Below are 16843 nucleotides of genomic sequence, written 5' to 3'. Positions count from 1 at the left end.
TTAAGTGATGCTGCATGCTTTCTAAGTGTACTACAGACTATAGGTATCAAAGTGGTACGTTTAGTCCAGATCAGGTTGTGGGATGTTGGTGGTTCTCGGTTATTTTGAGATGATGGTCTGAGAATTCATTATTGCTCATTGATTTCTGCTAATACGGTTCTATTATTTTGCAGCTAATTTAACGGGACATGCAGAAAAAGTTGGGATTGAAAACTTTGAACTATTAAAAGTCCTTGGAACTGGGGGTAAGTGGAAAAATATTAGTTTCATCAATTTTATACAGCACTGAATGAGCTTTAATAACAAACTATTACAGAAGGATCTGAAATATTGTACTTGCATTTATTCAAGCAATAAAAGGAGAATGAGGAGAAAATGGGAAAATTAGAACCTGCTGACTTCCTCCAACAGATATTGTTCTTTAGCTGTGACAAATCTGATTGGTGAAATAGAATTTTCTTCTTAATATAAAAATGAAAATTATTTGAATGTAGAATGATATTTTAATTTCAGGCACAATGCTAAAGTATGGATGTTGAAGTTGGTGTAAGAGTTTAGTGCTTTGGATGTTGTGTTCGAGTTGGTATGAAATATGCAAGGGCAGGAGTTGATCAGTTTGGAAATGTCTGGTAAAAGATGAACTTTCAAAAACGATTAATAGCTATCATTTATAAACAATTATTGAATGCTCGCATGTCGCCTAATGATAGGGTTCAACGCACCTGGGAAATAGAACTTCAACATTCACTTTCAGATGATCAATGGAGTAAAATGTATTATTTAGTCAATAATTCATCTATCTGTGCATGCCATATCATTAATTCGGTTTAGGATAGTACACAGGGCCCATATGTCCAAAGATAAATTGGCGCATATTTTTCCTAATATAAGCCCTATTTGTGACAGATTTAATGCAGAAGTGGCTACTCTAACTCATATGTTTTGGTCATGTGTAAGTTTAAACAATTTTTGGAGGGATGTGTTTGGAATGTTATCTAAAGTTATAGATGTGGATATTCAACCTAATCCACTTACAGCAATTTTTGGGATTATTCCAGAGGAAGCAAGCAAAGTGTCTGCTTCCACCCAACATGTGATCGCTTTTTCAACTTTACTGGCTAGGAGAGCTATTTTGCTACACTGGAAAGATTCTAACCGCCTACTGTTTTTTATTGGCTCTCCTCCATTATGTCATGTCTAAGCTTGGAGAAAATTAGAAGCCAGACATTTGATACATCCTTTAATTTTGAACAGGTCTGGCAACCCTTTATTCAATATTTTCACATGATTTAATTTATTTTTATTTATTTTTCTTTATTCTCTTTGGGGAAAACCCTTATCCATGAAGGTTCAGAGATGACTGGAAGGATTTTTTTTCTCTTTTTAAAATTTTTTATCCTCAATTGGACTGCCCAATCTTTCTTTTTCTTTCTTTTTTCTCTTTTTTTTTGTTTCAGTTTAGTTAGTGGGTTTTTTCCTTCATCAAAAATTTCCAGTTTTTTTTTAATGATTGCTATGAGGAGTTGTAGTTTTTTTTGACCATTGTATATATAACAGCATAATATTTTACCTATTCGATTTTGACATTATATACTTTCAGTTTTTATTATTGCTGTTTATATGTCTTTTATATTATCTGTTTGCTAAACTTCTCCTCTGATTTGTATATTCTTTATTTGAAAATCAATAAAAAGATTGAAAAATGGAAATGGAAAGATGAACAAAATTTCAGATAATTGTATGTCTTAGGCTTTTGTAGGGTTAGAAACATAAAAAACCTACAGCACAATGCAGGACCTTCGGACCACAAAGTTGTACTGAACATGTCCCTACCTTAGAAATTACTAGACTTACCTAGAGCCCTCTATTTTACTAAGCTCCATGTACCTATCTAAAATTCTCTCAAAAGACCCTATCATATCTGCCTCCACTACCGTTGCTGGCAGCCCATTCCATGCACTCACCATTCTCTGAGTAAAAACTTTAAAAACTTTACCCCTGACATCTCCTCTGTACCTACTCCCCAGCACCTTAGACCTGTGTCCTCTTGTGGCAACCATTTCAACCCTGGAAAGAAGCCTCTGAAAAGACTGAGTTCACTCAACCTGTTCTCGTAAGGCACCCTCCCCAATCCAGGCAACATCCTTGTAAATCTCCTCTGCACTCCTTCTATGGTTTCCATAGGGTTGTGACTGTCTCAGTAGTTTAATGGAAGGTGGGTCTTCATTTGCTGAGTGTGAGCTGCTAATTGCAGCAAATTATAGCAAGTTTTAATGTTGACAGTAAAATGCTAAGGATTTTGAAGCACACAGGGAAGCACAGCATTGGAAATGATGAGTGGTTTCAAGTTCCTTTGTCAACATCTCTAAAGATCTATCCTGGACCCACCATATTGATGCAATTACAAAGAAGGCATGACAGTGGCTATATTTCATTAGGAATTTGAAGAGATTTTTATGTTACCAAAGACTTTCTACAAGTGTACCATGGAGAGCATTCTAACTGGCTGCTTCACTGTCTGGTCTGGAGGGACCACTACACAGGATCAGAAAAAGCTAAGTTGCAAACTCGGCCAATACCATCATGGGCATTAGCCTTCCCAGCGTCGAGGACATCTTTCAAAGGCAGCATCCATTAGTAAAGACCCCCATCACCCAGGACATGTCTTCTCATTGTTGCCATCAGGGAGGAGATACAGGTGCCTGAAGGCGCACACTTGTCAGGAAAAGCTTCTTCCCCACTGCTTTCAAATTTCTGAATGGACATTGAACCCATGTATACTACCTCACTTTTTTTGCTTTTTGCACTACTTATTTAATTTAATTATATATTTTAAAATTGTAATTGATAGTTGTTTTTATTATGTATTGCACTCTACTGTTGTTGCAAAACAGCAACTGTTGTGACATATGCTAGTGATAATAAACCTGATTTTGACTCTTGATCTTAAGAGAGATGCAATACCTGTCCATTCACCTCTTTACTACCCACTGTCTGGGGAATCAATAGTCATTCCAAGTAAAGCAGTAACTTGAATTTCTAATATACTGCTTTCCATGTTTGAAATATAGTTGCTGCTACAACAGAGAAAACACCATTGAAGTAGCCGTCACCTGCATTTCCTTCATTTCCCGAACATCCACACTCACCCAATCTTCCCGCCACCTTAACAGGGATAGAGTTCATCTTGTCCTTACCTACCAGCCCACAAGCCTCCATATCCAACAAATTATTTTCCGCAACTTTCATCTCCAAAGGGATCCTACCAATAAACTGATCTTTACCTCCCCCCCCACCCCAAAATCTCCACATTTTGCAGGGATCACTCCCTCCGTGATTCCCTTGTCCATTTGTTCCTCCCCACTAATCTTCTCGGTGCTTTTTCCTGCAAGTGACCATAGTAATATCACCTCCTCCCTCACCTCCATTCAAGGCCCCAAACATCCTTCCAAGTGAGGCAACACTTTACTACAAATCTGCTGGGGTTGTCTATTGTATACAGTGCTCCTGATGTTGCCTCCTCTACACTGGTGAGGCCCATCGTAAATTGGGAGAGCACTTCATTGAGCACCTCTGCTCCAACTCCCAAAGGTAGAAATTCCCAGTGGCCCAACATTTTAATTCTGATTCCTTTTCCCTTTCTGACCTTCTTTTGTACCATGAAGAGGCCACCCTCAGGGTGGAGGAGCAACACTTTGTATTCTGTCTGGGTAGCCTCCAACTTCATGGCATGATTATCGATCCCTCCTTCATGATGAAGTGAAAAATATTCCTGCCCCCTCCCCTCTTTTGTTCCCCATTCTTACCTCTTCAGTTTCTTTTCCCATGAATGCTGTATAATTGGCTGGGTTCTTTCAGCATTTCTGTTTTAGATTGTTGCAGCTTTGTTTGCTGGTAAAAATAGACAGTGTGTGACTGACTTGTAAGTTTCAGTTTATTTCATCTTGTCAAAACAAGCGTGGTGTGGTTTTGATGTATTAAATCTGTATGGGAGGAGATTGACTAGTTTCTGACTTCTGAATATTCATGACAACAGGAATCCCTTGTGAAAGTTGCTTACAGTAGCAAAATGATTTTTTGCATAACAAAGGATTCTTTGGGAATTTAGCCTCTGGCATTCTGCAGCCCTACATTTGTTATTCACTGCAAAGGAGAAAGCAGAATAATTATCTGAACTCACTGAACGTTAGCATTCCACGCAAGATGCTGGGGAACTTGATTAGGAATAGTCAGCATGGCTGTGTCAAGAGCAGGTCATGCCTTACGAGCTTGATTGAATTTTTTTTGAGGATGTGAGTAAACACATTGATGAAGGAAGAGCAGTAGATGTAGTGTATATGGATTTCAGCAAGGTATTTGATAAGGTACTCCATGCAAGGCTTATTGAGAAAGTAAGGAGGCATGGGATCCAAGGGGAACTGGCTTGCCCACAGAAGGCAAAGAGTGGTTGTAGACAGGTCATATTCTGCATGGAGGTCAGTGACCAGTGGTGTGCCTCAGGGATCTGTTCTGGGACCCTTACTCTTTGTAATTTTTATAAATGATCTGGATGAGGAAGTGGAAGGATGAGTTAGTAAGTTTGCTGATGACACAAAGGTTGGAGGTGTTGTGGATAGTGTGGAGGACTGTCAGAGGTTACAGCAGGACATTGATAGGATGCAAAACTGGGTTGAGAAGCAGCAGATGGAGTTCAACCCAAATAAGTGTGAGATGGTCCATTTTGGTAGGTCAAATATGATGGCAGAATATAGTATTAATGGTAAGACGCTTGGCAGTGTGGAGGATCAGAGGGATCTTTGGGTCCAAGTCCAGAGGATGCTTAAAGCAGCTGTGCAGGTTGACTCAGTGGTTAAGAAGGCATACAGTGCATTGGCCTTCATCAATCGTGGAATTGAATTTAGGAGCTGAGAGGTAATGTTGCAGCTATATAGGACCCTGGTCAGACCCCGCTTGGAGAACTGTGCACAGTTCTGGTCACTTCCCTACAGAAAGGATGTGGAAACTATAGAAAGGGTGCAGAGGGGATTTACAAGGATGTTGCCTGGATTGGGAAGCATGCCTTATGAAAACAGGTTGAGTGAACTCAGCCATTTCTCCTTGGAGCGACAGAGGATGAGAGGTGACCTTATAGAGGTGTACAAGATGATGAGAGGCATTGATCGTGTGGATAGTCAGAGGCTTTCTCCCAGGGCTGAAATGGTTGCCACAAGAGGACACAGGTTTAAGGTGCTGGGGAGTAGGTACAGTGGAGATGTCAGTGGTAAGTTTTTTTACTCAGAGTGGTGAGTGTGTGGAATGGGCTGCCGGCAAAGATGGTGGAGGCGGATACGATAGGGTCTTTTAAGAGGCTTTTAGATAGGTACATGGAGCTTAGAAAAATAGAGGGCTTTGGGTAAGCCTAGTAATTTCTAGGGTAGGGACATGTTCGGCACAACCTTGTGGGCCAACGGGCCTGTATTGTGCTGTAGATTTTCTATGTTTCTTTGTTATCTTCCCTGTATCAGATCAGAAAGGCCTCATCTGAAAGGATGACTGACTATTTTCCTCTGGATGCTGCCTAACAGGCTAAGTTCTCTCAGCGTCATGAATTCTGGCATCTGCAGTCTCTTGTATCTCTGAATATTGGAATTATTGACTCTCTGGAATGCTCTTGCATCGTCTAGTTGGAAAATAATGTGCTGTGTTGGAGCAGTGTATTAAACAGAAGACCAGTAACTGACTTATGGAACACTTCAATTGTGTCTGCTGTCAAAGTTGCACAGTATGGAAACAGGCCTTTCAGCCCAACTTGATCAAGCTGACTGCATTGCCCAGTGAGCAAATCCCATCTGAGTTTGGCCCATAGCCCTGTACACTTTTAAATGTTACAAATATGCTATTTTCAACTACTTTTTCTGGCAGCTCATTGCAAATACTTACTACCCTTTACATGAAGATGTTGCTCCTAATGTCTATTTAAAATCTCTCATCTCTGACCTCAAACCTTTACCCTCTTGTTTTTGGTACCCCTGCCTTCCTGAGAAAAAGATGGTGATGTTTGCCTTGGTCATGAGCTTCTCATTGCTTGGATTTGTTTCACCAACCCATCATACACTTTGCATCTTCCAGATATAATATTGATTTCAGTATTTTCAGATAACCATCACCTTTCAAAATAAAAAAAAATGTTCCTTTCAGTATTGAGTTGTTGCCACTAAATAATCCATAGTCATAGTACTTGACATAGTCCTTTATGTTTTTTTTTAAAAAGCTGGCCTTGTTATATGGCACCACCATTGTGTTAATTGGAAATGATTTAGAGCAGATATGGCAGTTTAAAACCAGTCATCTATGAGGCTCTGCAGGCCAAGATCCACACTTTTTCTGCCTCCATCTATAACTACACAGCTTGGCATAAATGTTGCTCTGACAATGCCTTCAAGCCTAGAGAATTAACAATATCGGAAAAACATGTCTAAAGCAACACCAGGTGCACTTAAAAATTTGGCAAAATTGCAGGACAGGATTGCATATGTACTAAACACAAAAATCTGGATGTAGCTGATGAAGCAGAGATCCCACAGTCATCAAATCATCTGAAAGCTCTACTACACCCAGTATAAATAAGGGTAGGGAAAGGAAGAGGATGGCAGCAATGATGGGACACGATTCTGTAGTAGCGGGAAAGAAATATGGTTGGTAGTTTGCCTTCCAGGTGCCAGGGTCTGGGATGTTTCTGATCGCATCTACGATATCCTGAAGTTGGAAGGTGAACAGCCAGAGGCTGTGATACATATTGGTACCAATGACATAGGCAGGAAAAGGGAGGAGGTCCTGAAAACAGACTACAAGGAGTTGGGAAAGAAGGATAGAAGCAGGACCACAAGGGTTGTAATCTCGGGATTACTGCCTGTACCATGTGACAGTATAGGAATAGTGAGGTGGAGGATAAATGTGTGGCTGAGGGATTGGAGCAGAGGGCAGGGATTCAGATTTCTGGATCATTGGGACCTCTTTTGAGGCAGGTGTGACCTGTACAAAATGGATGTGTTGCACTTGAATCCCAGGGGGACCAATATCCTGGCAGGGAGATTTGCTAAGGCTATTGTGGAGAGTTTAAACTAGAATTGCTGAGGGGGTGGGAACTGAACTGAAGAGATGGAGGAAGAGGTGGTTGGCTCACAAATAGAGAAAGCTTGTAGGCAGTGTGAGAGGGAGGATGGGCAGGTGATAGAGAAGGGACGCATTCAGACTGACGGTTTGAGATGTGTGTATTTTAATACAAGGAGTATTATGAACAAAGCTGATAAGCTTAGAGTGTGGATCAGTATTGTGCACCTGAATTACAATTGTGCAGGTTTCTGCACCACCTCTGTGGGAATAACTAGGAACTGCTTCAAATTTCAAAGTAAATTTATTGTCACAGTACATATGTCAGCATGTACAACCCTGAGAGTAATTTTCTAGCAAGCATACTAAATAAATCTATAATAGAATAATAACTATAGTAGAATCATTAAAAGACAGCACCAACTTGGGTATTCAATCAGTGTACAAAAGACAAACTGTAAATGCAAAGTGAAAGAAGTAACAGTAATAGAACAATAGCATGAGATGGAACCCTTGTCAGTGAATCTGATGGTTGAGGAGTAATAACTGTTCCCAAATCTAGTGGTGTGTGTCCTGGGGCTCCTATATTACTTTCCTGATGGCAGCAGTAAGAAGGTGGCATGTCCTGGGTGGTGGTGGAGGGTCCTTGATGATGTGTGCTGCTTTCCTGCAACAGCGCTTCATGCAGGTGTGCTCAGTAATGTTGAAAGTTTTACTCGTTATCATCTGGGCCATATCAACTACTTTTTGTATGATTTTCCTTTTAAGGGTGTTAGTGTTTCGTATCAGGCTATGATGCAGCCAGTCAATATACTCTCCACTGCACAACTATAAAAGTTCATCGAAGTTTTAGATGTCATGTGGAATCCAAGCAAACACCTAACAAAGTAGAAGTGCTGCTGCGCTTTCTTCAAATTGCACTTGGGTGCTGGACCTAGGACAGGTCCTCTGAAATAATAACACCATGGGATTGCAAATGTCATTCCACTCTTCAAGAAAAGAGGAAGGCAGCAGAAAGGAAATTATAGACCAGTTAGCCTGATCTCAGTGGTTGGGAATATGTTGGAGTCATTTGATGACATAAGTAAAGATAGGACAAAGTCAGCTTGGTTTCTAAGGGAAAATCTTGCCTGACGAACCTGTTGGAATTGTTTGAGGAGATTACAAGTAGGATAGATACAGGGGATGTAGTAGATGTTGTATATCTGGATTTTCAGAAGGCCTTCGACAAGGTACCACACACGAGGCTGCTTACTGTTTTAAACTTCTTTCGATCTACCCGATGCAAAGACACCACGTACTATGGTGAAAGTAACTTTAACTCTTTATTAGCAAGTTACTCGAGAGAACCCTCCTTAAGCACTCTCTCACGGAGGCTGCTTCAAAGGTCTCTCCCTCCTGAAGCAAATACAGTTCTTTTTATATCATGCAGTCACGTACACAGATACATGTGGGTTCACCCCCCTTAGTTTCTCTGCAGATGAGTATTGTTAACTTTATCAGTCATAAATTGTTTGTATAATAGTTTTAATTGCTACTATGTCTGAATGCAGACAGGCACAAGCTTACCATCCAAAGCCTCCTGCCCTTGGAAATAGCCACTCCTTTTTTATGCTTATCTTGCAGGTGCCATAAGGAATACAAGGCACAATAAGTTTCTCACAGCAAATAATCAGGCAATAATACAAGTTACCTTAAGCAAAACTGAAGTTAAGCACAAATCGCATACCAAGGATGCAGGATGCTCAGCTTATCTTATGAGAAAGCATTTGTGCATTTATACTCTTTTTCTCAAGCCCATAGCTGCTATGACCCTTTAAAAAAAAATAGCCAGGGTCACAAGTGGCCTACGAGATGCTAACTTTCTAATATTACACTAATGGTGTTCCACAGGGGTCGGTGTTAAGACAGCTTTTTATGCTGTATATCAATGACTTAGATAATAGAATAGATGGGTTTGTTGCCAAGTTTGTAAGTGATATGAAGATTGGTGGAGGGGCAGGTAGTGTTGAGGAAACATGTAGACTGTAGAAGGACTTGGACAGATTAGGCAATGGTTAAGAGAGTGGCATATGAAATACAATGTTGGAAAATGCATGGTCAAGCACTTTGGTAGTAGAAATAAATGTGCGGACTATTTTCTAAATGGGGAGAAAATCCAAAAATCTGAGATGCAAGTGGACTTCGGAGGGTGTTCTGCACAAGGACTAAAGGTTAACTTGTAGGTTGAGTCAGTGAGGAAGACAAATGCCATGTTTGCATTCATTTCAAGAGGACTAGAATACTAGAGCAGAGATGTGATGCTAAAGGTTTATAAGGCACTGGTGAGGCTTGATCTTGAGTACTGTGAACACTTTTGGTCTCATCTAAGAAAAGATGTGCTGGCATTGGATAGGGTACAGAGGAGGTTCGCAAGGATGATTCCGGGAAATTATTTTATAAGGAGCGTTTGATAGCTCTGGGTCTGTCCTCGTTGGAATTTAGAAGGATGGGGGGGTGGATCTCATTGAAACTTTTCGAATGTTGAAAGGCCTAGACAGAGTAGATGTGAAAACGATGTCTCTCATGGTGGGGAAGTCTAGGGCAAGAGGACACTGCCTTGGGATAGAGGGGTGTCTGTTTAAAACTGAGATGTGGAGAAATCTCTTTAGCCAGAGGGTGGTGAATTTGTAAAATTTATTACCACAGGCAACTGTGGAGGCCAGGTTGTTGGGTGTATTTAAGGCAGAGCTTGGTAGGTTCTTGATTTGGACAACAGTATCAATGGTTACAGGGAGAAGGGCTGGGGGGGGGGTGCGGGGGAATAAAGGATCAACTATGATTGAATGGAGGAACAGACTTGATGGGCCAAATGGCCTAATTCTGCTCCTACGTCTTATGGGGTTATTGTCTAAGTATTGTACGTATCCTGCAGTGTGTCACCACGGTTCACCAGCACTATTTGTTTTGCAAATGGTCTCAAATTACTAAAGCAAAATGTTTAAAATTCTCTTCTAGAGGAAAATAGCTGAAACCTAAAGTTCTCAAGCTTCTTGACTGCAAAAAAAGACATTGCTTGTTCCTTGGAGCTCCACAATTGGCAGTTTAAATTTGTTTGACTGGAGTTATTTCAATGTCAAAGAATAGGTGATGCATCTACAAAATGCCTTCATGTTTTGTAGTGTTGAAGTTGCTTTATAAATGCAAATTATTCTCACTCCTTCAGAATTGAGCTCTACTCAGGGGCATGATATTTAACCCATTATCTTTTTAACTAAATCTCGACTCAGCATGAAGCTTTTAAAAAGTCAACATTCCTATAACCTTGTTGCTTCCTCATCCACAGCTGTTGTTTATCCTTCTCAGCAAAATACTTTCACAGCAGAAATATAAATCCCTTTTTTTAGTACCTCGTCAAATTGTTCTCTCTCTGATTTCTCAATCTGTTCAAACATAGAGCAAACAAAATGCCTGCTTTCTCCAATAATTAGCAGTTGTACATAGAATAATTTCTTCCTGTTGTTCTTCATATATACAAGTCTCAAATGAGGCTGAATTCACCCACAGCTCTACGGTATAAATGAATCTATTATTAATATACCAATTCACTCTGTACCCTAGTGTGATTTGTGTAGTGAAACTTAGAGCTGACAGTTCCTAGTGAGCAAATTTTACCATTTCATGCCTTTATGGGACTGGAATCCTCTGGTGGGCTAATTTGCTTTACCAATTCTTCTGAAGTTCTGGGACTGAACTGAAAATAAAGAGGAAAAAAATAGTTTAAAAAAAAATGAGAGGCAGTGGTTTGCAGTTATGCTGTTGTATCACAGCTCCAGGGTTCTGGCTTCAGTGTTAACCTCGGGTGCTGTTTGTGTGGAGGTGGTATGTTCTCCCTGTGATCGGGTGTGTTTTCCCCCTGGGCATTCAGATATTTTGTCTAGGTACCAAAGTCATGATGGTTGATAATTGGTTACTGTAACCTGTGACAAGTGTAGGTGGGGAGTTGGTAATTGGGTGCAGGGATGTATGGAGTAGATAAAGATGTGAGAAGAAAAATTGGGTTATTGTAGATGGGTGCAGCATGGATGCAATAGGCTCTTCATGTTGCTCTTCTGTGTGACTGACTAAATTGAAGTTGAATAGTAGGAGGACTATGTGGAGACTAAGATTATTTTTGCATAATGTTTTATCAAAAACAAAAGCCTAATGCTGTGAAATCTGAATAAAAGTTTTAAAACAAGATTCCAATATTAAGTAGCATGCTTAAACATTATAAGATGTTTTAAAACTAACCATTATACTATTCTTCCTGATTTCTTCACTTCCCCCACCTGTCACCCATAAGCCATAGAGTACTAAGCATAGAAGCAGGCCCTTCGTCCAGTCTAGTCCATGCAGACCTGATCTTCTGTCTAGTCCTATCTATCTGCACCTGGGCCATATCCATCCAAACCCCTCCCATCCATGTACCTATACAAACCCCTCTTACAATTGAACGCATATCTCCCACTTCTGCTGGCAGCTCTTTCTGATTGAAGGAGCTCCCTCTCATGTTCCCTTAAATTTTCATCTTTCACTGTAAACCAATACTTTGTGCTTGTCTCACCCAACCTGAGGGGGAAGAAGCCTGCATGCATTCACAGTATTTGTATCCCTCAATTTTCTGTACCAATATAAGATTTCTCCTTGTTCTACTGCATTCTAGGGAATAAAGTCCTAACCTATTCAATTTTTCCCTGTAACTGAAATCCCAACAACATCCTTGTACATTTTCTCTTCACTCTTTCAATCTTAATGACATCATTCCTGGATATAGGTAACCAGAACTGCACACAATACTCCAACTTTGGCCTCACCAGTATATTGTACAACTTCAACATTATACCCCAATTTCTGTACTCAATGGCTTGACTTATGAAGACCAACACTCCAAAAGCTCTCTTTATGTCTTTATCTAACTGTGATGCTGCTTTCAAGGAATTATGGATATGTATTCTCAGATTCCTTTATCCTACCACAAACTTCTGAGCCCTACTATTCACAATGCAAGTCTTCCCCTGGTTTGTCCTCCCAAAATGCAGCATTTCTCATTTGCCTGCATTAAATGCCATTTGCCTTTTTTTTTTAAGCTCATTTTTCTTGCTGGTCCAGATTCCACTGCAAGCTTTAATAGACCCCTTCTCTGTCCACTATGCCCCCAATCTTGTCAATGGCTGATTCAGCGTGCTACGTTATCATCCAAGTTATTGATATTTATGATGAGCAATAATGGACCCAGCACTGATCCCTGTAGCAGACTGGTAGTCATAGGCCTCCAGTCAGAGGGATAACTATCTACTATCAATCACTCTCTGGCTTCTCCTGCTAAGCAATGTTAAATCCAATTGGCTACTTTATCCTGAATGCCAAACAACTGAACTTTCTGTATTGGCCTCCCTCGTCACTTTTCACCCCACACAAGATTTGAGGTTTACTTGAGATGGACAACAAGCAGAATGGAGTGTGGCATAAAAACCTTAACATAGAGAAATGTAAAATGCGTATTTGGCCAAAAGAATGTTCAGAAACCTTGTAAGGTAAGTGACAGTTTTAGAGGATGTTTGGAATCAGAGAATCAAATTTGAATGACAATTTTTACCTAGGGAAGTGGCATGTTTAGCCATCATTTAGTAAATTGTTTGGCATCCCATGCTTGATAAGTGGCATAAATGTTAACAAGTGACTAGATTAAAACACTGGTTAAGGTATAACTGGTCCAATTTTTTCACCACATTTTGGAATAATGTAAAGATCCAAGTGTAGATGAAGAAAAGATTTGTCAAAATTGTTCCAGGGATGAGGGATCTTCAGATATAAGGTTAAGTTGGGATCAGGACCAACTAGAAAAATGGCAGATGGAATTTAAAGCAGACAAGAGGGGGATTTTGCATTTGGGGTGGGGGGGGGGGGAAGAGTCAGCGTAGAATTTACCTGGTGAGCAGTAGGGCACTGTAGAATGTGGTAGAACAGAGGGATCTGGGAATACAATTCCATAATGCCTTGGAAGTACAGGTAGGTAGGGTTGTAAAGAGAGCTTTTGGCACATTGTCATTCATAAATCAAAAGTGTTGAATACGGAACTTGGCATGTATTATGTTGAAGTTGTATAAGATATTGGTTAAGCCTAATTTGGAGTATTGAGTGCAGTTCTTGTCACCTACCCACAGGAAAGATGCAAATAAGATTTGAAGGAGTACAGAGAAAATTTACAAGGTTGTTGCTGGGACTTGAGGACCTGAATTATAGGGAAAGGTTGAATAGGTTAGGAGTTTATTCTCTAGAGTGTAAGAGACTGTGGAGAGAGTTGATAGAGGTATACAAAGAGGGTAAATGCTTTTTCCACTGAGGATGGGTGGGCTTGAATTTGAGATCATGGTTTAAGGGTGAAAGCTGAAATGTTTAAAGGGAATGCAAGTGTAAACTTCTTCACTCAGTGTGGTGAGAGTATGGACTGAGTTGCTAGTGGAAATGGGTTCGATTTCAACTTAAGATAATTGTGGATAGCAACAGGGATGGGAGGGGTAGGGAGGCACATGGTCCAGGTCCGGATCCATAGGACTAGGCAGAATAATAGTTTGGCACAGACTATATGGGACAAAGGGCCTGTTTCTATGCTGTAGTATTCTATGACTTTAAGACTGGTATGGAAACAGAAAATCCTGTAAAATGTAGTGAATACAGCCCAGTCCATCATGAAAAAAGCCTCTACATGGAGTGTTGTCACAGAAAACAGCAACTATCATCAGGGACCCTCATCACCCCAGGACATGATCTCTTCTTGCTGCTGCATTCGGGAAAAAAATACAGGAGCCTTGGGACTCACACCACCAGGTCAGGAACAGTTATTAACCCTTAACCATCAGGCTCTTGAACCAAGGGAAATAACTTCCATCACTGAAATGTTCCTGCAACCTATGGACTCACTTTCAAGGACTCTGTATGTATGTGTATCTCCCTCTCCCTCTCCCATTATTCCTTTATTTTTGTATTTGCAGTTTGTCTCTTGCATACTGGTTGAACACACAGTTTGTGTAGTCTTTCCTTGATTTTACTATGGTTTTTATTCTATTATGGATTTATTAATTATGTCTGTGTAATCCTCAGGTTCTTTCGGCTATGTAAGTCTAGGGAAGACAATCTCTGGCTCTGCCAAACGGGTGAGATTGAGATGCGAATACACCCCAAAATCACCCTGTTTGTGTGGATGCTGCATGATTTGTTACCCTGTTACAAATCAGTACCACAAAATAACACAGTACACCAAATACAATTAAACGATTTAGCTTTATAATTCTTAAGGCTGATTTATACTTCTGCGTGGACTCTACGCTGTAGCGAGCATGCGTTGGTGTGCACCAAATGCTAGTTGGCGGTGGTGTTTCTACGCCACTGTGTTGAGTTTCATCGTGAGAGACATGGACAAGGAAATGCATTTCAAACATTTTCACATATCAGCAGGTAGATTTGACGTTTTGGTTAATCTATTTCACATTGGTGTACAGACATGGCGGAGAAGAAGCACAGGAAATGTGATGCTACCAAGTGGACCAATCACAGTTGTTGCCGCGATGTGTGAGTTACTTTTTTAGGGAGGTGCATGTCACCCTATGGTGTAAGGTATGCAGTACCTATGGTATAGATGCGACGCAGAAGTATAAATCAGCCTTTAATCTGACTACAGGGTTAGTGAAGAAAAAGCCAAAAAAAGGGCCAATTTTAATGAAACAGTTTAATGTGCACGTTGGAGTTCATGGTTTCCTTTTCGCCGATCCTCCTCAATCTCTCCAGCCTTTGTCAGACCATGGCTCTGATCCAGTGTCTTCTCTCCATTTCCCGCCAAACAAAAGATCCAGATCACCCTGGTGTCAGGCACACAGCACAAAAACACCCTTCCATCCTTGGACGGCTCACATTCCAAAGCACCCATTATCTCTAACCCTAGCCCAAACACTACTTCTACAGAAAGACCATTACAATAGCAGTGAAACCTTCCCCAGGGTGTTAAATCTACAAGAAAATAAATCACGGTTGTATATGATGACCTATTTGCACTTTGATAATAAGTTTACTTTGAACTTTGAAAAGAGGTTTCAGGAGATTTTATTTAGGTGCGCAGGATCATGGCAGGTCTAGATAAGTTAAATAGTGGGAAGAATCAAGGACCAAAGCACAAAGATACAGGACAAACAAAATTTTGGACAATTTCATTACAGGTTTCCTCCGCTATCCGAAGGTAGAGAATTCCTATGAAACCGTTTGTAAGCTGAAATGTCATAAAACGAAGAAGCAATTACCATTAATTTATATGGGAAAAATTTTTGAGCGTTCCCAGAACCAAAAAATAACCTACCAAATCATACCAAATAACACATAAAACCTAAAATAACACTAACATATAGTAAAAGCAGAAATGATATGACAAATATACAGCCTATATAAAGTAGAAATATTGTATGTATGGTGTAGTTTCACTTATCAAAATCGGGAAGACAGCAAGCCAAAATCAATTTGGAGGAAAAAAAATCAACACGTACACGCATGCGCATACAACTGCCCGCATAAAGCTTCACGGTCATGGTAGTCTTTCTTGGGGTAAACACACATATAAAGTGGGCGCCTTTTTTTCGTAAAAGCGAAAAGCATCTTTGGTTAGCAAAAACAGGTACTAATGTAGGTATTTTGTAACAGCGAGCTGTCATAAAGCGAACGTTCGAAAAACGGGGGCCACCTGTATGTCTACAGCTTGCTGCTTCCAAGAGTGGTTGAATTGTGTCAAATAGGGCTTAAAAAAAAAGAGGGCCAGAAAGACATGATCATTTATAGGGATAAAGCATGAGAATGTGGTTGAGTTGTGGAGGAAGTAGGTGAATAGATTAAATGCTGTCTTTAATCTCTCACTTTGGAAGTCTCGGGTACTAACCTACTTCAAGCAGGCCTCATTTATACCGGTGCCAAAGAATAACATGATGATCTGCCTCAATACCTATCATCTATCACTTGTCTATGGTGATGTAGTACTTTAAGGGGTTAGTGATGAAGCATATCAACCCCCACCTGAGGAGCAACTTGGATCTGCTCCAATTTGTCTACCATCACAGCAGATGCCATTTCATTGGCTCTTTACTCAGCTCTGGAAAATTTGGACAGTGAAGATGCATACATCATGATGCTCTTCATTGACTACAGATCTGCATTCAACACCATCATCCTCTCAAAACTAAACAATAAGCTCCAAGACTTTGATAATTTCCTCTATTTCCTCATTTGCAGACCCTAGTCAGTTCAAGTCTCCTCCACAATCTCCATCTGCACAGGTGTATCACAAGGTTGTGATGCAAAGATGAGTTATTAAGAGATAAAGAAAACCTTGATCAAAGAATTGGAGTTTAAATGGAAAGAAACATGGGGAGCAAGAGAGAGGTGGAGTAGTTAATGTTGGAAATAGCTCAGGTATTTGATGTGATAGAAGCAGAAAATTTTGAGAATATCTTGATCACTTTTAAGATTTTTCTGATTTTTTGGAGCACTGAATTCCCTTTTAGTGTCTGACTTTAAATCCAGTTCAGATTCTATCCACGTGCACTGAATTGGTTTCATCACTTAGTACAGATGAGCATATTCTGTCAGAAAAATGTAATGGTTAGTGTTTTTTTTTTATTGCAGTTAAAACATTGTGTAGAATAGAATGTCAATGAGGGATAAAAAATTCCTTTCTGAAAAACATTCTTTAAAAGAA

At 40.1% G+C, this 16843-nt stretch overlaps 1 protein-coding gene across 3 annotated transcripts in view; it reads left to right on the top strand.

The window, feature by feature from the left end:
• LOC140724787 (ribosomal protein S6 kinase alpha-5) overlaps window positions 1-16843 on the top strand; it is a 304697-nt gene that overhangs the window by 108043 nt on the left and 179811 nt on the right. For all 3 annotated transcript variants that reach the window (XM_073039390.1, XM_073039388.1, XM_073039389.1), the window contains exon 2: window positions 174-245. In XM_073039390.1, the coding sequence (XP_072895491.1) occupies window positions 174-245 (72 nt within the window). The remainder of the gene's footprint in view (window positions 1-173; window positions 246-16843) is intronic.

This window comes from Hemitrygon akajei, chromosome 3, assembly GCF_048418815.1.
Source record: "Hemitrygon akajei chromosome 3, sHemAka1.3, whole genome shotgun sequence".
NCBI classification, from domain to species: Eukaryota; Metazoa; Chordata; class Chondrichthyes; order Myliobatiformes; family Dasyatidae; genus Hemitrygon; species Hemitrygon akajei.
The sequence above is the reverse complement of the archived record's forward strand: the minus strand, read 5'-3'. Positions and strand labels throughout refer to the sequence as shown.